The sequence below is a fragment of the Pleurodeles waltl genome, chromosome 4_2 (genome assembly GCF_031143425.1).
Source record: "Pleurodeles waltl isolate 20211129_DDA chromosome 4_2, aPleWal1.hap1.20221129, whole genome shotgun sequence".
NCBI classification, from domain to species: Eukaryota; Metazoa; Chordata; class Amphibia; order Caudata; family Salamandridae; genus Pleurodeles; species Pleurodeles waltl.
In genome coordinates this window covers 682,543,486-682,569,021 of record NC_090443.1, presented here as the reverse complement: position 1 = coordinate 682,569,021, position 25,536 = coordinate 682,543,486, and the positions used below count along the sequence as shown (strand labels likewise).

At 41.9% G+C, this 25,536-nt stretch overlaps 1 protein-coding gene and 1 long non-coding RNA gene across 2 annotated transcripts in view; one reads left to right on the top strand and one right to left on the bottom strand.

The window, feature by feature from the left end:
• The window catches only part of COL24A1 (collagen type XXIV alpha 1 chain), a 713,151-nt gene that overhangs the window by 88,280 nt on the left and 599,335 nt on the right, over positions 1-25,536 (bottom strand). The window contains exons 42-45 of the mRNA XM_069232264.1: positions 21,083-21,139; positions 15,544-15,597; positions 10,919-10,972; positions 10,599-10,652 (exon numbers count right to left, since the gene is read on the bottom strand). Of these exons, the coding sequence (XP_069088365.1) occupies positions 10,599-10,652; positions 10,919-10,972; positions 15,544-15,597; positions 21,083-21,139 (219 nt within the window). The remainder of the gene's footprint in view (positions 1-10,598; positions 10,653-10,918; positions 10,973-15,543; positions 15,598-21,082; positions 21,140-25,536) is intronic.
• LOC138293185 (uncharacterized) overlaps positions 24,289-25,536 on the top strand; it is a 270,652-nt gene continuing 269,404 nt past the window's right edge. The window contains exon 1 of the long non-coding RNA XR_011202923.1: positions 24,289-24,351. This is a non-coding gene — a long non-coding RNA (uncharacterized lncRNA). The remainder of the gene's footprint in view (positions 24,352-25,536) is intronic.

The following is a 25,536-nucleotide window of genomic DNA, read 5'->3' as shown; positions in this document are numbered from 1 at the left end:
GGTAGCAGCGATTAGCTCACCAAATTCCATCTGTGGCCACACAACAAGAAGGACACAGTACATTCTTGACACTCTAAGTTACACAAGTTGCAGGATGACTAGTTATGTGTACCCATGACGGTGCAAACTGTTAAAATAAACTCAGTCCTTAGGGAATGCTCCCCATTGTTCGAGAGGTCAGAGAGTTGGGGAGGGACTGGTATACAAAGTAACAAATCCCTTAGTCTGGACAAAATAAGTATTCTTCTTTAGGGAAATGCAGACAGAAGAGCTCAAATGAAGACATATTTTTTTGGAGTGACCCCTATTTATTTATAAATGCTTACTTTTCAGTAAAAGTAAGCCAGGTCCAAAGGTGTGCTTGAACCGAATGACCCTTTCCTTAATACCAATTTACTTCAATAGATTTCAAGCCAACTGAAGCAAACACAGGCACACGCTTGTGTGGCCTGTTCTTTCTCTCCAGGAGCAGATCCTATGGCAGTCTCCATTGTGAAGTGCTCTATGAAGAAGGGCTCCACCTTATAACATAAATATTAGTTTAAAAGACGTGTGAAGAGAAGGAGCAGTTTTGCAAAGGCTTTATTCCACTTCAGGCCAACACATTCTTTTAACAAGTAATTGGCAGCCCACATGTGCTGTTTTAGATAATTGTGGCCGGCTCACAACTTTCCATTAAATGTTATTATTCCTCCAGGGGCCCTAGAGAGTGAAATAAAACAAAGCGACTCAAGTCTTGGCAAATGCAAACCTGCATAAACAAATGCTCGGTTGACGCTGTACATCGCAGATATCTGAATGAGGTTCCCACATTTCACCCCATTTGCAGATCATTTGGAGGCGGCCTTGCAGAAAGCAGTCTCTGCTGCGAAAGGGCGTCCGTGCAGTTCACCAAAGAGATGTTTGTCATCGGTTTATGTCCATACGGAAGGGCTCAGATTTTCCAGAGAATAAAACCACAAGCCACCACTGCTGCCTGCCATCAAATGAAAGTTTATAAAAATCGTGTATGTTTCTTATTATTAAATACGTCTTCAGGACGTACAAGAACGTTATACAAAATAAGACCACTGGAACTACAACTTTGTAGCAGTTAACTGTATTGCTCATTGAGGTATCTTCAGTGGCGTAGCGTGGGGGGTGCAGGGGGGGCCGGCCGCACCGGGCGCAACATCTGGGCGGGGGCGCGCTCGCACTCGCGAGTGCTAAAAATCCACGGGTTAGGGGGCGCAAATTACTTGCCTTGCCCCAGGTGCTGACAACCCACGCTACGCCACTGGGTATCTTTAAAGATTTTAGTGATATTAAAGGTAATTATGTTTTTATTTAATATTAGCTTAACCTAAATATTTAAACAGTATCCTGAAGATAGAAGTATACCCAATGCAATTTGCAAATTAAGGTATTCATAGTTGACTCGTATTACCACAATCCGAATTCAGTTGGTCACCTCAATGATGTCGCACCATTGAAAAGCAAAATTTGTTATCCAATGTTGATATGCCATAAGGGGAAGCACTTAATTACCCTGTGTCCCTCTGCGTTGCCCTTGTCTCCAGAGAGCCAAGAATGGTGGTTGGTGGTCTCACCTGCCTTAGACCGCCTCCCTACTGTCTCTATTGGTGAGACTGAGGGAGGAGAATGTGGGCGACACTCTTCCTCTATCAACCACCACATTCGCTTTTGTTATCTATTTCACGTCAGTAACAACTCCTTGGTGCATAACATCCCCATATTTCCTACAGCTAATTCTATTTTTTAAATATATTCAAGATATTGATTAGATAGTTGTCACAATTCCTACGACATGGCTAGATGATGGACCATTTCAAAATACTACCTGTCCGTCTTTGAAATAATACAGAAAGAGGTTCAAGAGCGCTGAACATATTACGATCTGGATTCATTTTAGCGTTGAGTGCGCAAGCGCTCTGGCCCCTCTTGTAATCACTCTGTGAGCCTTTAACCACGCCCATGTCACAGCCATCAGTTTCATTGGTTCGTGGCCTTGCCTTTTAAAAATGTGCATGATTTAATTTATGAAAGGCATGCATACGTTATGCCTTTTCTGGTTTTTAGCCCTCCTCAACAGCACTGGTAAACTACTGAAAACATATGCGACTCCATGTTTTCCGCATGGCTTCTGGACTACTTTTTCTTTTTATTTCCTATGCAGAGCGATCTCGCTGGGCAGTAGTCATGCGCTTTGCATGACATCGACCCTGTTACATAGACAATTGCATAACTGCTGATACGTTTGAATGAGGGCGAACTTCTGTTTCCTTTTGTGTGCTCCTTCACGTTCATGGCGTGGCCCTTTAAATTGGCTCGCTTATGTAAAAATGTATTACTTTTCATTTTCAACTTATGTGGTAAGAAAAGTCCGGTTAGCACTTTACAACGCTAATAGTTCTAAGTCGAACAAATGCGAGACCCATTGTATTGCAAGTGCTTGTTCTTCTAGTATTCAGGGCTGGAATGAGAGCTAAAAGAGCCATCCATAATGTTTTAAATAACAGCCCAATGCTGATGTGAACAATGAGCGAACAGCACCCTCTACAAAGAATGGTTGTGGAAACTTATGGATAGGAAACCTTCAACTTTGTAAAACAGAATGAAAAAAAACTTAAATTTAAGAAAGTATCCACCGTCTTCTAGGCCTTGGGCTGTTTCCTTTGCCTGGCATGACTGCTTAAGCCTTGTTAGAAGTCAGCAGGTTAAGTGAACAAATGAAGAGCTTACTAGTAATGTATCCCAAAAACTGAAAAATGAACAGAGTGGAGGAGATTTTTATAATATATTTAACCTTTGTTTTTCTTGCTTTTAACCCCCTACCCCCACCCCTTCACCCTCACCCCCACCCTCCTGGGGTCCCATCAGCTAAATTCAGTGCACAGGCGGGATCATGCAAGCATGATACCAACACCTTCTACAAGGACTTAGCTAAAACGCTGAAGATGTATAACCTCGGACCCCGGCCACAGTCTAGCTAATGCACTAGGTTTCCAGGATAGCCACTTGCTGTACGGATTCCTCTATTACATTTACCGTATTAGATGTATATGGCTATTTGGAAAATTAGGCATGGCTCCTGCCTCAAATGACTGGCTTTGGACATGTCAAGAGCAAGAGTTTTGAATGACAGGCTGGATTCAGTAAAATAAAATATTGAAAGCAGCACTGCATGAGCCATTTAGTAGAAAGTGACTGCTACATAGTTTACCTTCAGTGATTTCATGCTGCCTCCTATGCTAACAGAACGTTGTAACTTAAGAATGAAAACCCTTTAGTCCCACAACCACCCACTTCTGTACTCAGATGCACTGGAGATGCAATCTGAAGGATTCCTCTGTGGAAAGCTTACCAATCAATCAGTCCATTAAACATTTGTAGAGTACGGCAAATCACCCGCGAGGGTCTAGAGGCACTGGAGCTGTATGCTACTGCATGGAGGTATGATCATTAGAACATCCAGATCTTCAGTTCTCGTCTGAATTGCTGCATGATGGTGTGGTCCTTACGGTGCGGTCCTCAGGTGCAGAGGGAGGTTGTTCCAAGCCCTGGCTGCCAGGATTGAGAAGGAGCATCCTCCACTGTTGGCTCGACGGATCCATGGGGTGTTTGCGAGGGAGAGGAAAGCTGATCAAAAGTGTCTGGTCAGCTGGTGGAAGGTCAGGCATTTGTTGATGTATACTGGCCCTTCATTGGTCAGGGCCTTGGGTCAGCATCTTGAACTTGCATCTCTTCTGAATCCAGAGCCAGTGTAGGTTCTTGAGTTGTGGGTCTTTCTGGGGTTGTCGAATATCAGTCTTGCTGGTGAGTTCTGCATTGTCTAGACTCTCTTCAGAAGGCGTACTGTGATTCCTACATAGACCATGTTTCTGTAGTCCAGTCTTCTGGTGATGTTGGCCTGCGTGACAGTCTTTCTGGTGTTTGCTGGGAGCCACCAGAAAATCTTCCGGAGCATGCAAACGGTGTGGAGGCAGGCAAATGAGACTGTGTTGACTTGTTTCTTCATGAATAGCTTGCTGTTCAGGATGATGCAGAGGCTGCGGCATGGTCTGTTGTGGTGGGGGGGTGCCGAGGTCTGCGGGCAACCATTTGTCAGTCCATGGCGACGTGTTGTTCCTAAAGATGAGGACTTCCATTTTTTTTCGTTGTTGTTGAGTTTGAGACAGTTGCCTTTCATCCAGTCTGCTACATTCATCGTGCATCTGTGGAAGTTAGCTTTTGTGGTGGAGGAATCTTCAGACAGAGAGATGATGTGCTGTGTGTTGTCGGCGTAGGTGATGATGTTGAGCACATCAGGCAAAATAACATGCAAAAGGGCATGAACCTTATTAAAGTCCCAAGAAGATTAAAAAGCAACTTCTTAACCCCTTAGATTCAGTAAATGACCAAACCACCCATAGTAATATTAATTAAGATTACTTTCCACCTACGTGAATCATACTTTTCATTCGACTGGTAGAACTGTCCATATTTGGACCAGCATGATTGGCACTTCATAAGAGTGTTGGAAGGAAATCTCTGCTCAGTAGCTAGGCACCTAGCCACACTTATACTGTCCTCAAGGGGAGGGATGTAGGATGGTCTCTGCTTCTTCACACCATGGTAGATAGGAGGCCTCAAGGCATTCCCCACATTTTGTTGGACTTTGGTAACTCCACCTCTGCCCTGCATCATATACTCATTTAAAGACCAGGCAGAAGTTGTGCTAGGTCTATAATACCAATTTAAAGCAGAGTATAGTGTGCCTTGCATGCAACCAGGATTTGTGCATGCTTGTGTTTCAATGTGTTAGCACACTAAAGCAGATCTTTTGTCACTGACAATGCTTGTTTTTATATTTGTTGCATCATAATGATGACATGTTGCTGGCAGGATTGTTCAGTGTACCACGAAGTTATGAATCAGACAAGTTAATATGGCCGTAAATTAAAGTCTCCTGCTGATACTTTTAAGGGCAAAGGCCTGAACATATTTGCAGGGATAAATATTAAATACAAGTAAGAATAGCCCATACACCCTAGTTAACTGCTACACTTTGGGAACTCATTGTGCCCATTCAGCACAAATCAATTTTGGTCCGATACCACTCAGGAAGCAAAATGGATTTATGTCAACTGGAGTCAGCACACCATGGACTTTTATTCTCCTTTTTCCCCCATTACCCCTGCCCTCACCTTTCAGGCTGCAGCAGCAAAATGGCTAGGACATTACTGCCATAGGCTGGCTAATGGAGGTAATGTACAAACAATGTGAAAAGAAAACTATTATTCCAAAGGCACTCATCGTAAGTGGATCCGAACCACCAGCACTGCTAACTCTGTGGTTGTCAAAAATCCAGTCCGTTATAAGATGGACCCTGAGGGCCCACTGACAAATGAGGACTTAGCGAGGGAATCAGTAATTCTGACTCGACTTCTCCTGGTAATTCCTCATTTTAGGCCAGACTTTCACCAGAGATGTTTGCTGTTTTAAGCAGCCAAAATCTCAAGGTGAAAGCAAAGAGATATGCAGTGTTTCTGCCGATGTCACAATTGTGATGGGTTCAGTAACTGCATTGGAATTAAGAAGTCACTCATAATGTTGCCTAAGTGCACACAGGGCTGGCTTTTTGCATTGGTGGCGCCCTGTGCAACAGTCTTTTTTGGCACCCCCCTCCAAGTGACCATCTCCTCGGATTCTCTCACCCCCACCCAGTAAATGTGCCCCTCATCTCTCCATAGCCCCCCCCCTCACATACATTCATTTGTTTTAAAGTGCTTGTAAAGGCTGGCTTTACTAATCCACTCAGCTATCCACATGAAATATAGTTCTGTTCTTTGCACCAGGCATATAAACCCTCTATCCTACTTTATGGAGAGTCAAAGCTGCTGCTAGACAAAACTTCCATCTCTCTCCCTAGCAGGAACATTCATCACAAGAGGTATCTTGATATTTTAATCGCTACCCAATGGCTGGAGGCATAAGAAACTTTTCAGCAGGTGCTTTTAAATCGCAAGTTTCTAGGTTATTGATAAACACAGCGCCCCCCTGAGGTCAACGCCTCCCAATTCAGGTCAGCATCCTTTGCGGCTGCAATGCTCACACTGCCCAAAGCCGGCCCTGACTGCACATATACATTTGTATCAGAGTCAGTGTTACATAGGGAGCTATTACCTCCCCTTCAGCAGCAAAGGTGATGTTGAGGAAATACATGCACCAGTAGAAAAAAATAACATAATTCTTGAGAAAAGCAAATTGTTCCTAATGTAAACTATCTTATATGTTTTAAGATAGTCCATAAATGTTCATCATTTATTGATGAATTGTAAAATAATTCTCATGTTCAAACACCATCCATTATTTATTGGAATTAAATTACCCTAACAGTTAAATCATTTTTCTTGTCGATCAGTGTCGTTTTCACACCACGGACAGTGCCCACTCACAATACCAACTTCTTCTGGACTCTTCATTGGAAATGCAGGTTGGCCCTGAGATGGCAAGTGTGCTCCTCTGGATCTTCAGAGCTAGAGAGAAGTCATCCAGAAAGCCCCAGATTCACAATGGCAGGGCTCACAAATCCCAGCAACAATGCAAATGTGTTTCATTAATATTTCAACAAGGATATTAAGTTTGCTCTTCACATGCAGCGCATAAATATAATCATGGTTTTGAGTGGGATGAAAATAGTGGAGGGTTGCCTGAAAAGGGTGGGCCTATATAATTAAGCATGCGGCTTAAACATGTGCACTAAAATCACGCAGAGTGCCACATTACCCACATATTTGCACAGAATCACAATTGAAGCTGGCACACATGACCATCACTCTGTGCCCTTTGCAGAGAGGCCCAGGGTTGGATAGCCACATATTTTGTACACATTTTTGCTTCTGGCAAGCACTTCCTTTAGCCACAACTCAACTGTGCCCTGTTAAAATTACCTAAATATGACTGAATTCAAATTATACACTACATAAGAGAAAATATGCTGCCTGAAAAAGTAACATAAGATCCAGGAAAAGGGAAACACTGCTAAGGAATGCAAGAGTAAGTAAAGCATGTAGAATATAAGCAGGAACAAAATGGATTACCTTGACGATTTGTACACCCATTGTTCAGAAATAGATCACTGTTTTGGGTGAAACGTTAAGGACCTGAATACAGAGCCCGAAAGTGACCCGTTTCAATTACCGTTTTAAATTACTACCAGGTTTGAGATCCGGAGGGACCTGGTCCACTTAAAGCCATAAATATATTTCTGTTTACAAACACCGCGGTCTACAGATTTCTGAGTAATGAAGTAAATTTTCTGTTAACAGATCAGTGCCACTGAAATGTAGCCATGCAACATAATGTAAGAGGGTTATATTATATTGTCCAATTCTGCCGTTAAAAAAAAAAAAAAAAGTGCAATGGAAATACCAATTTTTTATATTTCTTTTGTGACTCTATGCCTATTTACATATGTTTATGTATGGAGGAAGTCAAAGAATCCAGAAAGGCTAAATTCCCAAATTTGTTCTCATACAGATAAGCAAGATCCATATGTTTGTCGTTATAAATGCTATGTGAAGAAGACCATTTTGGTGGCCTTATATTACAGAAAGTGCCATGCAGATACCATGTGCTTTTGTGCCCCTTTGATCCACCTATGGGGCACTTTGGCATTACAGAACGGGCCACAGACCCTTCTGTAATATGAATAATACAGAAGCAAATGTTGGGCCTATCTGACCCCGAAAGTGGGTGTGTCTGCTCCTGTGGCCACCCTGCATTACAGACGAGCATGCTGTGACCCCGATAGTGCCCCTGGGAGGGCATCATGAGGGCACCACGCACCAACCATGTATCACACAGAGAGGGGACCCTTGCACTCGCTTCAAAATAGGGCCAGGTCTGCTCACAGCAAAACTGCAGCTCTGTCTCTCACTGATGCACCATCCAAAGCTTGGGCGCAAACTTTCAAAGTGCATGCCTGCGCTGGACTTCTTATGCTTTCTGGGTAAGTAATAGCCTACACCAATAAAAATGTGCACCTACTCTAAGCCTCTCTGAACAATCAACTAGACATGGTTGGCAAACAGAAGCATTCTACAGGTATCTCTTGTTTTCCCTTGGCATCATGCTGTACACAATGTGTTCAGGGATTCCTCCTTCAGTGGAAGAATTTACAAAGTCGAAAGTCTGAGTAGGGGATACTCTATTTTTTAATGTCTAGATTATTAGTTCAGAAATTAATATTACATTAAGGTATTGTTACTACATCAGATGCACAAAAATAAGCAGTAAAGACTACTATTTCTGAAACTTTAAAGTTATATATATCATAGTGTACGATCAACAGTGTGCAAGGTTGTAACCTCTTCTTCTGGCAACAATCATTCTTTGGAATACATTATTTTCAACACTGCACTGCGCCCCCTGCAGCTAAATGGTGACTCACAGGAATGGCATCCCTGTTTTCCAGAAGAAATGCAAAAATCTCACCAGAAATGCCCTACTGTCATTTTTCCTGTCCCAAGGCAATGCTGAGTGAATGAAATAAGATGTATTGTTATTCTATGATGTAGGTTTCCTTGGTTACTATCTGCTAGCAAAGGGGACTACATCTTGAATTGCGTCTCTCATCAGCCAATTATCTACCTATCAGGTGGCTGCTCTGACCCATAGCTTACCTGTACAGACAACGACATTCACTCGTGATATGTCATTCAGTCTACATCGTTCACAGCTCTAATAACAATTTAATTGCGTTTCTTTCAGTTCATCCTGGAGAAACTCGTTCATTTGCAAATTTGCCTTCTTTCCAGAACGTGTAACATTCCATAGTCTCTTATTTTTTTCAAATAATGTTTTTCTTTTGCCAAGACTTATCAAGCAATTGCTGAGACTAAGTACGAATGCTAGATACACATAAGGAATAGCTGCCAATGTTTTCCACAAAATTACAAAATAAACATTAGTAGAGGAGGAACACAATGCCCAGTTAAAAATCATATTTGTGACTCATATAAAACTGTCTGAGACCGCATCAGGAATCAATTGAAAGACTCACCAATCGGATTGCTTATGCAATCATCTTCCATAGCTCGGTTTGTGATAAGGAGCCATTTTGTAATTTAAAAATAAGAGTAAGAAGCGTGTGCTAATCTGGATCCCCTTACCGGAATTATGCAAGTACCCTAAACGCAATGTTACCCGTTGTTGGGTCAGAAGCGTAACTATGCCGGTGGCATATGAACACTCAATGTAACACAGGAGTGTACCAGGCGCTGAGAAGGAAAACACCAAATGATAAGATGTAGGTCCTATTATTTTACATATCCAAATGTTCATATCTGCTATGTTCCATAACACTTTGATTTATTTCAAACAGTTGACACATGAATTGTATACGAAGTCACCTATTAAGGGCAAGTAAATCCCAACCTGATCCAGTCATATCTAATCACCTCTATAAAAGATTTAAGACACACGTTTGTGATAAAACTAGGGTTGCGCCTTTTTGGGTTCTTGACAAGCGTCTTTGGACAATTATCCATTACTCTGGGAGATTTATTTAGTCAGAGAACACAATAATACACCACATTATTTCACAATTTATCAACCATCAAAACACACCATAGGAAGAGAGTAACTTGCTAGGACTGCATGTAGCATAAGTGAAGTGAGTGAAGGTATAAGTTCTACTGGCACCCAACTAAAAGACTACATTAACATATTAAATAAAGCAATCTGGTGAACAACTCAAGGTCCTAAGCACCTCATAGGAATCTGAAAGGGCCAAGTGCCCAGTGAACTAGGTAAGTGCAGCATCAGGTGGTGGTAACAGGTGAAGCAGCAGGTTTTAATAAGAGTTGATGCAGTCCTTCCAGGGCGAAGTTGTGCATGAACTTGATTACCCACAAAAAAGTGGACATTACATTTTCGGTGGCCCTTAAAATTCACCTTTAGGCCAGATTCCTCATAGACACTAAAATCTCTACACCAGCAAAAGAAACACAGGTTTCACTGAAAAGTGCTGAAAGACAGAAAAATGATGATTGAAACACAACCATGCTTCAAACATCATTCTTGAACGCCTACTCATTTTACTAGAGGTGGTAAATGGGAAATAGTGCCAGGGGAAAAACGGTAATCTAAGAAAGGGAAACATGCCCAGCAGGAAAAAGGATGGTTGTAAAAGCGATGCAGCCTCTGCTGTTGAAAAACAGAGGATTATGTGACCTGCTGGGTTTATGGAATACCAAAACCATCAACATTACTTCCTGGAAATCTCAGCGGAGTGTTGGGTTACCACTGCTAGTATTTTTCAAGCATTATGACCCGGACACCTTTAAAAAGTGTCAGACATTTATTAGACGGCTAAAGAACAAAGGCTTAAGAGCCATGATGACTGCATGTTTGTCATCATTGGATAATGAATTGAATGTTGGTCATCTTAGCATAGGTCAAGGTAAAATACATACAAAGGCAACATTTTTGCTTTAAACTCTAAAACACCTGTGAAGATAATTCATTTCATGTTGTTCAAAGAAAATGGTTAGCAAACATATCACACTATCTTGTCAAAAACTGTTGTCTATGTTAGGGCCACTTCTACCTACTTCAGGTCCTCTGTCGCCCTTCTGTCCTTGTTCACCCGGCTGACCTGGTTCGCCCTTCGAAGAAAGATAAACATGTTTACAATATCAAAAATAATGATGTGCCTGCATTTATGTTAAGCGAGGAATATACAAGTATGGTAACCCAAGTAAATATAAGTGAAAATGAAAATTATATTTCACTATACAACTGTTTTCTCAATTAACTGAAATTCTATATATGCCTGGCATTCAAGTATGTAAAAATGTGAGCACCTTGTTTACAAGAGTTTGACTATTAAGTCATAATGTGTTAAACGAAGCGCGGAACTGATGAAACATACCGGAGGCCCTTGTTGTCCTATAGCTCCTCTTGGTCCCACAATGCCAACGTGACCCTGGAAAGAAATATGGAATTAGTGTATGAGAAATTGCGTTTGAATATGTTCTCAGCTCTTTTGGTTGAAATTATTTCACAAAATGTCTGTGTGTATTTGTGTAACAAACACAAACCCCAACTGTAGTAGTTTGTTTCACTACTGAAGATCAATTGTGAAGATCCTACATCAAAAGGCTACTTAATGAGACCCTGGTATGTTGTGGGGGTGTCTGTAATTGAATTACACACTTCACATATGCTCAGTGTCAGGTAGGTAGTCAGGCCGCAGTGTACGGATGTGTGCTCAGTATTTATTCTTCACCGCCATGACAACGTCACTCACCTGATGTCTTGACTTTCATCAAGAAAATAAAAGTCTACTTCATGTTGATTACAGGGGGTCTTTTTTTAATGCAGTAACCTGATTAGGTGCAGCAGAGCGGAGTGAGATAATGATCCGTGGCTCCATTAGCGACCACAATTCTGTGGAATATTTGCTTTATTTCAGTACTTTTTTTTTTGTAGCTATTATGCAATCATCACTCGAGTCCCACACTTCTAATAGATGAACGAGCAGTGCCAATGGTGGGCACATGGATTCTGGCAATGAGGTAACCTTAATGCATGTCTGAGCACAGATGCCCATCTTGACTATTTGCTTAAGAAACTGGATGAAAACTGTAACTTTTGCCAACAGCGTACTATAATGTCCATGCCCCTGCCTTGCGTATCTCCACAAGGCCGATGTTACCAAGCAGTGGTGCAGCAAAAGCCCTGCGTCTAACTGAAGCACGTTTAGGAACACAAGAAGTGGTTAATTTGTTTGTTGATTATTTGTTTCAGTACTCAAGAGTACACTATTGCATGGGTATTTTACATAGTGCCTTGTTGCCAAAAGTCACCAAATGGCACTGAATTGTAAGCTGAAGAATTGAGGGGCATATTTATGAGCCTCTAATGCCACCTTGCGCCACATTTTTGGTATTTATTTTGACGCAAATGTGGCGTTAAGGTGGCAACCCCTTGTGCCACATTATGCCGGCGGCAGGCATAATGTATGCAAGCAAGGCATTCCAGCGCTGGGTGGGGGGTGATAATGGTGCAAAGGAATCTATGAGATTCCTTTGTGCCATTTTATCTGCATTTTTTAACGCCTGCAAAGTGCAGGTGTTAAAAGGAGGCTCCCATTGATTACAATGGGCCTCCTGGTGCTTTGCAGGATTAGCGTCAGAATTTTTTACTCTAGTCCTGCAAAGCGCCAGACTACCATCAATAAATTATGACGCTAGTCACCCTCACTACTGCCGTGGTGCGCTGTATTATAAATATGGCATTACTATGGTGGCATTAGGGGGATCGCTTAGGGGTGCAAGAAAAGTGGCACTGCACTAAATATGCCCTGAATTATTATTATTATTTTTTACAAAAAGCAGGGAGGAATTGTCATTTTGTGGTAAAAACGAATAACACAGTTTGATATTCAAGATTACTGAGCCTCTGTGAGCTACTTTCTCTGTTTAAAAACATTTATATAACACTCCATCGTTCTGTGAATGAATATTACTAACTCTTCCGGCATAATTTATAGTTACCTCCCTGAATTTTAGCAAAAAATGTAATTTCCCCAAGTACTCACATGTTACTTCAAGGTTAAAATGGTATTCTTAATTAGTCCTCTGTTTCATTGCAAAGTGTGTTGCATGCAATGATTCTGATGTGGCAAAAGGTTACATGGAGAAGTTATTTACTTCACAAACAATGGCATCTACTATTTATGGAAGGTTAATTGACTCGTGAGAATTCTCTTTCTGTTCATAAGGTGCGGGTGTGTGTGCCTCAAAGAGGAGCATAAGTGTGTGGTGAATGAGACCTTAAGGTTATACAGCAATGGATATAGCACCTGAAAGGCCCAATATTACTTTACAGTTGTGTTCGCAGTTCAGTACTTTTCGGTCTCTAATAGAAAGCATTACAGAGTATTTTTGTCACATGTCCACATAAATTTAAGACCGGTGGTTATCTTTTGTTATATTCTCTCTGTAAATTAAGGGGTTTCATAAAACGAAATCAATCCTCTATTAAAGAAGTTAAATTTGACACATTAAATTTGAAATTTTAGAAAAGGCATGATTTTAATGAATCTTATGAACCTCGGTAGGAGGTAACACTTTAAATGGCTTTCGGCTAGCCAATGTACCTGTTTGTATAACTAAATTGCGCGGCTATATTGTTATCTGGGTGTGGGATACTGTAATTCCCCCATTGAATTGGCTAGAAGCATAACCTCAAGGCCAATTTCACATTTTATTTTCCAAGGTGAGGTTTTAATAAGTGGGTTGTCTATGTCCTGATATGGAATCTTTGGTGCATTTACCTACAGACCCTCTACAACCTATAAAAAGGCCCCACAGGATGAAGGAGGCCTGGGCTGACCTGCTGTCTCATGCTCACCAGACATGACCTATCTGTTTGGACAAGTCTCTTCACTTCTGAGGCATGGCTGAGCTGATTGTTCCAAGGTTGGTTGTGCTCGATAAGGGCAAATGTACCGCTTAGCTTGATAAGGTGGCAGGCGCCGGCACTCATTTGAGTGGACCATCACTGCTTTTTCAAACTTTAAACTTTCAGTCTTAAAAGCACATCAAGAGAGAATAAGAGGGAAAAGAGAAAGAAGCGAAAGATAGGAAGATAGGGACAAAGGGAGCAAGGAGGGATTGAACAGATTTTGCAAGAGTGAGGTAAAGAGACAAGTGCATGGTGGTGGAAGAGACTTAAGGTAAAATCAATAAAAGGGAACCTTGGTATTCAGCACCTCTGGCATTCAGCAGAGCTCCTAAGGTATATGTTGGACCTATTTTATGTACTTTTACAAACTAAGCGAAAGCACTCGAAATGATTGAGAATACAGTCCTGAGTGTTCTCGTGTTTAGAAACAGTAACTCTTACATTTTCAGCACATTTTTTCTCTGTAAATGGTCGAAAAAGGTAGGTTTTTTGTAGCAAGTACTGCGTTGTTTCAACTAGGAATTTGCAGGACTGGGTAGTCTTAGAGCAATTACCTAGGATTATTTTCAGTGTAAATGCAGGAAATGGGTAGTCTGTTATTTGAGAGTGTCCTGGTAATGCTTAGCGTTTTGTTCTGGGCGATCATTTGAAGAAAAACCATATCTAATTGTTAAATATAAGGAAGACTCTCTGGAGATACTGTACCCATATGTTATTGGACATATTTATTTAATTCAAGCAGAGGAACATAACACACAAGCAAAGAGAGAAATGAAGCTATATAAATATAACCAAAACAAGAGATGTTAGAGGTCTGGTTAGTGAGGAAAGTGGCCACACAGAATATAGCAGTTGTGTTAGTCTTGGGTATCATTTACATGAGCAGTCAGACCCGTCCCCTTAAGTCCACACAGTCATTAGATTGTTGAGAGTGGACAGATCATAGTCTGTGACAACTGGAGCACAGTCAGTTAAAGCTGCAGGCACAGGCGCTCAGACACCGCTCTCACAACAGGTGAAGGGTTCTTAGAAGAGGGTGGTAACTGATCTTCCACATTTATGTGGTGAATAAATCAAGGAGCTTGCATTCCGTCAATAACACTGGCTGTCTATCCTTACTCTGCTAATATGCCCTCGTGTGCAGTTCAAATCCAAACATTGGGTGAGGGCTAGAAACAATGATTTTTAATGGATCCAAAGTCAATAATGCAACATAAGGGCCATAATAAGAGAATATTGACATTTTGCTTTGCAATCATGAATCAAGTAAGAATGTTTTGATATTTAAAAATTCCCCTTATTGAATAATGTATACCTCCTGCGTGCCTGTGGATATTAGATAGAGCAGGGGTCTCCAACCTTGTCAGTAATGAGAGCTACTTTTGTTCAATGAAACTCATCCTGAGCTATTAGTACTAGTGTTGTAAAGGTGACCCCTTAAAACAAGATTAGTGGCCATCCGATGTAAGATTACCAGCAGTGATCATGTCAGTCCATCAGGAGGGTTGCAAGCCGTAACTCAAAAAGGCTTTGTAAATTTGAAATGCATTTACATGGGTAATACCTAACAATCACAGCTGCAGTGCCCCATGCATCAAGGTAAATACTGTTGGTAATAGGTTTCCCCATCAGCACACGATTTATCACCTAAATATCAGCTTTAAATACATTATTAAAAGTGAATAATTCTTCTCAAACATCAGCTTATAAATTCTGAAAATACATTTTCGTTTTTAAATACACACTGTTAATTTTGTTATCCATCGATTCATTCAACCAACCAAAAGCATGTAACTTAAAAAGCTGGGCTGTAGACTTGAGAGCTACTTACAGCTAGATAGAGAGCTGCCAGTAGTTCGCGAGCTACTCTTTGGAGAAGCCTGCGATAGAGTCAATAACTAACAAATTAACTGTTTTCATATAGTGTTGCCTTTGGAACCCGAGTAAAGGTATGCAGAAGGTTGCATGAATCCTTCAGCAGTGGGCATTTAGCATAGATATCATACTTCAGCACCATGTGCCTATGCTGCTCGGTAAACTATCATTCAGTTGTTTCCCCACCGAGACTGGAATAGATACACTTACCTTGTAACCCTCGTCCCCGGGCTCTCCCCTGTCTCCATGTTCGCCAAAAGGACCCTAGAAACAAGGGTACAAAGAAATCACGTAGCTTTAAAACTGCAACAAACCTTGCCACAGCAGTACAACACGATCATGCTGTCGAGATTTAAAAGATCAAAAAATGTGCACTAATCAAAAGAGAGTTGATGTGATTGGTAGTTGGGAGTGGACGCTAGACGTTTGAACAAAAAACACTGCAAAGAACGCGCCCTTGTTCAAGTGTCAGAAGCAACACGCTTACTGCAGACCGTGGCATCGCCGAAGTGCTTCCGGGTGAAAACCACGAAAATATTATCCAGCCGCAAAACACAATGATCCCTTTGTACACTTCCCCCGTGCTATGGATGAATGAAACAAGGACGGTGCACATGTCTGCCTCCGGCTCGGCAAAATCGCTCAATCCGTCATGGGTGCAATTAAAAAGGCGCCGTACATTTAATGTTTAATTAACAATGCGTGAAATGGTTTTGCCTATCATATTCATCAGGTAGTAATTTTGAAATACAAAAGGTGTTGCATTCTGACTCGTGTGATGCACCAGTGCACGCCTGTCAATCCAGGCATTACGGCTTTGTTGTGCATTAAAACAACATAACACACTTGGCTGACTTCTCTGGGAGTTGAGCAGGTATGGGATCCCTCTAAACAAGTAGGATGCATTTTTTGTGGATTTGGTTTGCAGTGACTGGTGGTTTTCGCTAGAAGGGGTCTTGGAACACCATTTAGAGTATTCACAGCCTAGGCCTGGGCCACCAGGAGGGGGGGGGGGGGGGGGGGGCAGGCACCGCCACACCACACACGCGTAGGATGCCTCGGCTGATGCAATGTGTCATCGTCTTACCGTGCACAAGGGCTACTCCAGATGTAAGAGTTAGTCATTTTAGGGCATTGAGTGACTGCCTTTTCCCTGCCTTTTGACTCCTCCACAAACTATGACCAATAATATAACTATTTTTTTTCTACCCGGCGAATATTTACTTCTGCGTCACAAAGGATTGCTTCAGTTTTGCTCTTTTGTACGATGAGCCATATCAGCACTATTTTACCACCTCTTGACTGAACCTACTGTGGTTGTGCTTTCTCTGTGCCTTTACGGTCAAACCATCTAATTACTAACAAGGTATTAGCTCTTCTTAGACTTCCCAGATTACAGCGCGTGCCCAACAGAGGGATTTCGGAATACAGTGCGAATTCCTCGGCTCTGTTCGCAGCAGCTGCAGCGCTAATCTCCCCCTGAAGAGGAACAGCACGCGCTCACACGTCACCTTAATATGTGCATACATTTCTGATTTGTATTAGCACCTAGAAATACGCGGTTTGACTCAAACACCAAAGTTGGGAGCGCACCATTCCCTAATTTGTGCATATTCCCAAGTGCGGTTCTCTGTAGAAACATCGATGATGGTGTTTCTAAAATTTAAATCCCTTACAGCATCGTTCACCTGTGACTTCCTAAACTGTGCATATTGCATTCTGCCTTTTTTCACAGCCATTCTGTCACCGCAGATGCGGTCTTGAGAAGTGTAATATATTGTTTCAACCGAGAGCTCGGTGATAATTTACTGAAAGGACCCACTAAACGTGGTATTATTTCTTTTTGATGCACTCTGTTCTTCCACTAGCTCTTCCGTCGCCATCACGGAACTTGGACACATTCAGGCGATGCCATTTTAGCGATGGCCACACGGGGGCAGGAGAGAGCTTTTCTACGGGAGGTACGCAGCATGTAACATTCATATTATTCAGGTACTATGTTGGCAGAAACCAAAGACGAGGCCGAGGGAGTCGAAAAACGATTAGGATCACCAGAATTTTAAAGTAAAAAAAACCGTGGCATTTAATAAAAATAGAAAAGGGACTACAATTTTTAATTCAACGGAGCGCACAGAATGACAGCGCTTATCAGCTGTGAATTACAGTAGAGGCACGGAGAGCATAAATAAAATGCAATTTTTAAAGCCTATCTCATACCTGATAACTAGATTCCTGGACGCCATTTAGGGGTCGCCAGAGGTCGCAGCTTGCGACACCTGGCACTGCCTCTGCGACTCCTGACCTCAGAGGTGGCGAAATCAATGCCAGGAACACAGCTTGTCCTTGTGGACATTGCTTGGGGCTACACTGTCTTGGTTTCAAATGTTTTTTAATTACACCAACAGTGTAAAAAATGGAGCACAGCTGGAATGTGACCCTCCTTGGTAGCTGAGGTAAGTAAAAAGCACTTTTAAATGTATGTTGCGTGATGCTTGCGCGTGAGTGTGTTTATGTGTGAGTAAATGTGTGTTTGCGTAAGCATGTGTGTGTGTGTGTGTGAGAGTGAAGGTAAAGATGAAATGGCGTGTGATGTCACCCTGGCATTTTGGTGAATTGACGTTCATGACTAGATTGCTTTCTTATAACAGCTGCTATCTATTCCTGCTTGGAAAACATAAAAATGCACCCCCACCGTTTTCAGTCGAACCTCTCGAAAAGCCGGTACATCTCCCGAAATCTGCTGGGACAGCTGGTGAAACACCAGAACTGTCCCGGCAAATCCGGGATGCTTGGTTACCCTAAAAACGACCCATTTATATGGTAGTGACTTGGAAAGGTACAACTATTCAATGAATGGGACTCTATAACATATAACTCCTCGTCATCCATAAAGCTACTATCGGTAGCTCAGCAGAGTTCGTAGTTATTTGCACTTAAAATAAAACAGCGGACTATGTGGGCAAAGCCAACGACTGGTGCCACTCGGCAGTTGTCCAACCCACTCGTGCTGACAGCCCCTCGCCCGAGGTTAATGTCCGAAACGTTTCACTCCTCGTCCGCCCCTCCCGCCCACAATGTTACCCAGGCCCAGCCGACAACGCGCTCTACAATTAGCCAAAATATCCCCACTTTCGACAACAGCACGTGCACTAACAGCCCGCCGTCCCATACTGGAGAAGAAAAGAATAGACACCCATCAAAACCCAGGCGACTTACAAAGTTTATTTTGTTCTAGTGTTTTGTTATAAATTCCACGTGCAGTTGTAATCCGCCTCCCTGCACCGACACAAATTATAATAAGAATTTACAGTAAAAAAAGGGGGCAATTATCATTTAAAATAACATTTGTGGACTGCTAAATTGGAATCCCTTGACCATTGGTTATGTACAGCAATTACACGATCACTTATTGTGAAAACACAGCCTGGAACGGAGGCAAGACATACTGGCCTGAATACAGGCATTCGATGAAATCTGTTAAAGATTTTACATTGTGCCGGCAAAATAGCATCACAGGAAAGCTGTAACTGGAGAATGAAGCGGGGCAGAGTTAAGCCTGGTTTGTAGACGACAATGCAGCTAGACAAACTTGAAATGAGGAGGGAAGTTCAACCTCTGCGATAGACCTCAATACAAGTTACTAGCTTTGTGGCACAGGGGCGTTTATTCAACATGTTCTCGTTCTCTATTGGATTCAAAACTAGCAGAAGAAGACATTTTTGTATTTTCAACCTGAATACTATTAACATTTACCAATTTCCATTTTTTAATTTAAAAAAGTGGGGACGTCAAACACTCAAGTGATGACGTAAGATTTTACAATGGGGTCCTGCCTGCTATCTGCTCCACTGAAAAGTGTACTGAGGTACTTGTTAGCAATACGTTCTAGCAACTGAAAATGATGCTTCTAGGCACTTATTAGGAGTCAGGCAGATTGCTCTGTCCGATACCAAGTGGGCCCTGCAGAAATTCCACACGGTAAAAATCACACAAGCTTTTGGTTTCAGCAGCAGCCAAGTCTCAGATTCCTGTTTTTTTTTAATGAAAGAGAAAGCATTCTGACAGACAATACCTTCCCCTTTCCTCCTGTAGTTCCTCACACCCCTTCCTACCCCACACCCCATCCAGGTTACCACGTTCATTTTCCACCTGCCTACAGCAGGTGGTAAATATATGCTTTAAATCGCATGGAACTGCGAATTCCAAGCGCTTTTACAACCATGAAAATCAGTCCCACGAGGTAATTCCCCATTCCATGGTGGTAAACTGGGGCAGATTTACCGCAGGGTAACTGTAGACAGAGTCGGATTGGTAAGGCGGGCAGTTGGGTACTGGCCGATGGGCCAGTGCCTAAAGGTGACTTGTGGGCCGTTTTTTTAGGGCCTCTGTCCTGTGATGGGCGGGACGGGGGGGGGGGGGGGGTCGTGGGGAGCGTCGAGTCTGCATCTTCGCCCTGCACAGTCCGGCCCCTTCTCACATCTGCCCCCTGAGGGACCGGCCCTGCCCAGTGGCAGTGTCTTTCCTCAGCCCCCTCTCCTCTGGACCACTACATTCAGATCATGGTGGGCCCGGGTAGGGGGAGAGTGGAGTTAAGGTCAGAGCTGCTGACTTTCGAACTGGGTAATATATGTCCCAGGAGTCTCGGCGTCGACTCAACATCCTGTGATTCTGGGCAAATCACTCTCAAGCTTAAAATAAATAAAAAAAACAATTTGATCTTGTGTAATATAATTCGCTCCCTTGGGCTGCATTCACACCATATGAAACCGTAAAAAATAAACTGCTAATTGAGCGTGGTTTAAGATTCTGTAAAGGCCAGGTAACTAAAGAGGGCTCTTTATATGCCGGCCAGGAATGTGGCCACTCTTTTGGCGCTGCTCGGGCCTAATTATGATCCCGGTCCGACCCTGGCTGCAGAGATTGCATGCGACCGCACCCTCTGTGACATGCAATTCAGAATGAGGGACTTGGAGAAACTAATGTACTTCTGGCTATTTCCATACTGCAACTTGGGTTTACCACCGGATATATCACCATGCGCAGCAACTCCGTAGAGGAGGTTGTAATATGTGGTAGAGGAGGTTGTAATATGTGATAGAGAAACTGATGAGATACCAGCCGTGGAGCATTATTCTCTATACAATTGTAATATAAAGGACAGTGCCGTTTCTTCTGTAATTGTGGCACTTTTGCTTTGCAGTGTTAAGAATGCAGCACGTATTAAATTCTAATCAAGCGTTACCAGGCCAGCCTTGGAAGGGATGTCTGCAGGCAGAGTGCAATACTAATAAACGGTGTCTGTCAAGATGGTTCTCCAGATACATGGAATACGATTCACAGACCTTCCCATCAGCCACCTGCACTAATAGAAACTGCACTTTTCCTCACAAGTCTCATACATCAACAACACATGGTCATTTAACTGCAGGCCTATTTTGTGCATCCTTCAAGGGAAAAGGCTTTTAGAAAGGATTTGCTGATCTTTTTAGACTTCGCAGCTCTATTGTACAACAATAATTTGAGATTTCCCTTTTCCCATAAAAAGCATCTTTTTGGTTTAGAATTTATAACCAAACCAGCACACAAGAAAAGCATACAGTGCCCTAGATACAGTTTGAGAAATAATCGCGCAACGTTAGAAAACACGTAGAAAACATTTGCCATAAGACAGTTAATGGTTCATGCGATATTCTGTTTGCAGCGTCTCTGATAACGAATGCATAAATGATTTACAGAAAGAAAGACCTACTGGTTCACCTGGGGGCCCAGGTGGTCCCACTGCAGTGCTGTCTTCTCCTGGATAACCCTGCAAAGAGAGCAAAAGCCGTTTATTTTCCGGTGGTTTCTGTTTGACAAGGTGTCTTTTAACAAAAGAATTGAAAGAGCACAAGCACATGTTTTGTTATTCAGAAAAGCCAGCCAGCTAAGCAGAAGCGTCAAAAAATGCGACGGGCTGATTCGCGGAGGCAATGTGCAACCACGTTCCACGCATGACGTCACAGGATGCGGTGCACAACACTATAATGTTCCAGGCGTTGTTTGCAATGGGCCTGTTTCACAGCTTCTCACATTTAATATTTAGTGTACTCAGCATCAGAGCTATTTGTATGGTCATCAGGATATGTCAATACATTAAATTATTACATTTCGTATAGGGTTACCTCAGTTCTATATAAATACATAAATAATAGTTTGTTTTTATGTAGTGCTTCATACTTCACTTCCACCAGTTCTAAGTGCTTTAAATAACCAGTGCTATTGTAACTACCCAATTTAAGGCACTCAATTTACCAACCTTTGTGAGTTCGAAGGGTGACTAGGCCTTGTCTCGTGACTGGCAGATCAATCCCGACTAGTTTAACGATAACCACCCCTGAACTCCAGACAGCCTCAAAGGCCAGGTTGTTTCAAATAGGGGACTGCCACAGCTAAAGGACAAGGTGTGCACCTGTGTGCACCATCACACTGTACTCGCACCTTTGTGTACCACACCATGGGCCAGTGCAGTGATAGGCTGCTTGTACTGTGACTGCGAGCACCCTCGATCCGCGTGCAGGATATCCAGGGCTTCCCATGAAGGACACCCTTTCAATCTTACTTTATTAATGTAGCTTTCAGAGACCCTATGGCAATTTGAGACATAAGTGTAACACAATACAGAATCTATGCATTAACGTTATTTATAATAAAGTACACAGAGATAACATAGGAGGAAGATTGTGAACTCAGAAACAAGTAATGCTGACCTTTGGTCAAAGGGCACCAGGTTGGCAATAACTGGTGTCTATAAAAGGGAGATGTTATCAATTCTGTTTTTGATGGGTGAGTATTAGATCATGCCATATCGCCAAGCAAGATAAAAGGAACGTTCAGGGGCTTGGGGCGTTCATCAATGAAAATAAGTTACTGCATTCTGTGAAATAAATCACTTTTAGGTATGAAAAAGAAGAGGCAGAAGCATCATCACAGTTTCCTACTGAAATATTAAAGTTTATGCCACTTTCCAGGACATTTTGGGCATAAACAATCACCAAATCCCCAGGCAGCAGGCACTGCATGACAGGTGTTGTCCATGAAAAAAAATAGGTTTACACTAAAAGTATATGGTTGGGGACCACCAGGTGCTGCTCATGGGATGAAACTTATGGTCAGATTGTGGTTACTGGTTGGGAGCAGCAATGCAGATACCCAAAGCCCCAACAAATGAGATTTAAATGTATTCTTTCCTCAACTTGGAGACAGAGTAATGATGGCCTAAAGTAAGTAACTATTTGGGCACACAAGTCAGAGAGACTGTCATGTTCATGAATACATTACAATTTAACTTGGTAAAAGAGGTGTAGTAACCAAATGGAATGGATCTTAGCATGAAGTTAGATAATTTGTATACCTTGTAGAGGTGTCAGAGTCTATCTATCTATCTATCTATCTATCTATCTATCTATCTATCTATCTATCTATCTATTCAGTTATAGATTTCCATTCCCTTTATTTCATTTAGTAAATAAATAAATATATGCCCTAAATATATTATATTTTAAATGTGAATTGGTATTTGTGGCAACCTGCACCAATCCTGTACCACATATGTATCGGCTTCCACTTATATATATATCTAGCGATGAACATCATTACTATATAAATAATAGGAATGTTCAAATGTTTAATCTCGCATCGGACTCGCTGATAGCTCTAAGACCATAATAAAAAATTAAAAAAATAGGTAACATTCTCTTTTATTGTAAAAGGAAATCACCTGCACTTGGCAAGGAAAAACTCTGTTATCCTTGCTGAAAGCTAGCCAGTCAGTTTCTGAAATGGAAAGTTACTGCTGTGTGTCAGGCAAGATCTTAAAAGATTATAACTACTAGAGGCCACCTTTATGCATGGTTGCACAATTTTCCACTATGGTAAACTATAGTAAACCCGCTTTGCTAATTCCTCCAATGTGAAAAAGAACCGATTCTCTGTGGATCTTCCAACAGTGAATTTTGGCCTCTTGAAATTCATAGCCATCTATATAGAACCCAAAGCTTCCCACAAAAATGTGCACAGTTGAATGAGTTGTATATAATCTTGTTTTTCAGGTAGAGCGCGCTAGCGTTCTGACGTGTTGTATTCTATCTGTGGGCTTTTAACAACACTCACCACACGCCCATCACTATCACTCGTTCATGAGCTTGCCTTTCAAAAAATCCTTTGTCATCATTGGTAAATGCTTTATGTTTGTTCCTGCTTGGGGCGGTTTTGTCACCGTCTTGGACACCGACCCTGTTACATAGATAATTGCACTATTGCACTTTTGCCGATACGTCTGACTGGGAGCAAATTTATTTGTCCTTTTGTGTCCCTCCTTTGCGCTCATGGTGGCCTTGGCGTTTTAAATCGTCTCGCTTATGTCAACTGTTTTACGTTTCATTTTCAATTTATGTGGCAAGAAAAGCCCAAGTAGGAATTTACAATTGTAATAGCTCTAACTCGAGCAATTGCGAGACCCATTACATTGCCAATGCTTGTTATACATTGGAACCCGTTGCCCATATTGTTTCAGAAAGCGCGAGCAGCTTAGAAATGCTTGCAGGCCAGAAATAAGTGGGCAGGCCTGACTTCTTAAAATAAGTATTTGTAGGATAGATCTTTTTCCTCGTGTTTCGAAACATCCGGTAAATGAGAGGAAGCATTCCCACAACTGCTGAGTTTCAACAGTCTTACAAAAGGCGGCTACAAAAACACATCTCAGTAGAAAAACAGATGTTTCCTACCAGTGCTGCATTCAGAAACATAGCCGGCTAAAGTTTGAAAGAGAACGTAAGCCCTGCAAGGGGCATTTAAGGTTTGAGGCCTTTTGTTGGCTGAACTGAAGAAGCTGCTTTGCAATTGGTTCCCAGAACAAGCACGAGTGACTGGTGTTGAAGAATAGATGGGTAAATCACAGTAGAAGGTGTAAGAACGAAGTCCTTCCACACAAGGGGCAGGATTCCGAGATTGGCTTGACTCTCTAAATGGGTGTGAGGTAAGGTATGTGCTGACTGGCTGAAAAGTGTTTTATTCCATCTTGTGCTCAGCGAAAATACTGAGTGACTCAAGTGACACCACTGGAGAACAGAATTCGGAACAAAAGAAATCTTGATTTAGTAAATAAACAACAAATGTCTTTTTAGTTTCACATACCATGATTGTGATTTTACTCAAGACTGTTTTTATAATAACTTGCGGTTGGCAGCATCTTAAATTATGCAAGCTTTATACCTTCCTGTGCACTTTTTAATTACATGTAAATCTCGGAAGTAAATCACCTACTGCTCATCCACGACTCACAGGTTGAGTAAACATGGCGGCGACTCTCAGACATCTGCTTTCTTTTTTTTTCTAGAGCAAGTAGAGGTTAAGCGCTGTCTGCCACAAGTGACCGGTGAGTCCCTGAGGCCCAGCACTGATCTTTGAGAAAAGCTGTTGGCAGGAACATTATTAACCATAGAGGTCTGAGACTTTTTCAAGAGAGTTACTCACTGCACATTCATGTTTGTTTGATTGCTAAACTCAAAATAATTTACGTAATTCTATTCCCGCGGTATAGGAGTTGGAAATAAAAAAAAAAAAGTCTCTGAACTTGAAGTAGTGTGAATAGGAGAAACATAAGGATGTTGCAAGTCAAGTGGGAAAAAAGGTTAAAGTTCTGCATTCCTATGTGCGAGTTTAAAGTTCAGTTGCAATTCTAGCCTATAGCTTCGTCATACTTTTTTAGCTGAGTATCACTTCAGATTGCCCGAGAGCAGATGCAAGTACTGACCTGACTGGGGCTAAGAAGGGTGCTCCACAGACTCACAGTCTGCTGATTGCAGCTGAATGTCTGACAAAAGCCTGGATTGTGTTTTTAGTGACTGAAAAGACTTTGCTGAAACAAATTAAGGGCGTGAATATGTCAAAACTCATTATTAGGGGTGTGAGAAATTTGCATAATCTTCTGCATTACTGGAAGTTTCAGAAAAATTACACGAAATTATGCAAAATACAAAACTACAATGTTACACTATATTTTAGCAGGAAATACGGCCCCATGTCCATTTTGATAGGCGAAAGCATTTTGCTGTAAAAATAGCTAAAAAACAAACACAGGTGCCACAAAGAGCAGCTATTTGCACTCTGGGCATCCGTTTTGTTCCTGTGTACTAACACTACATTGCTGCTGCAAACAGTACATAA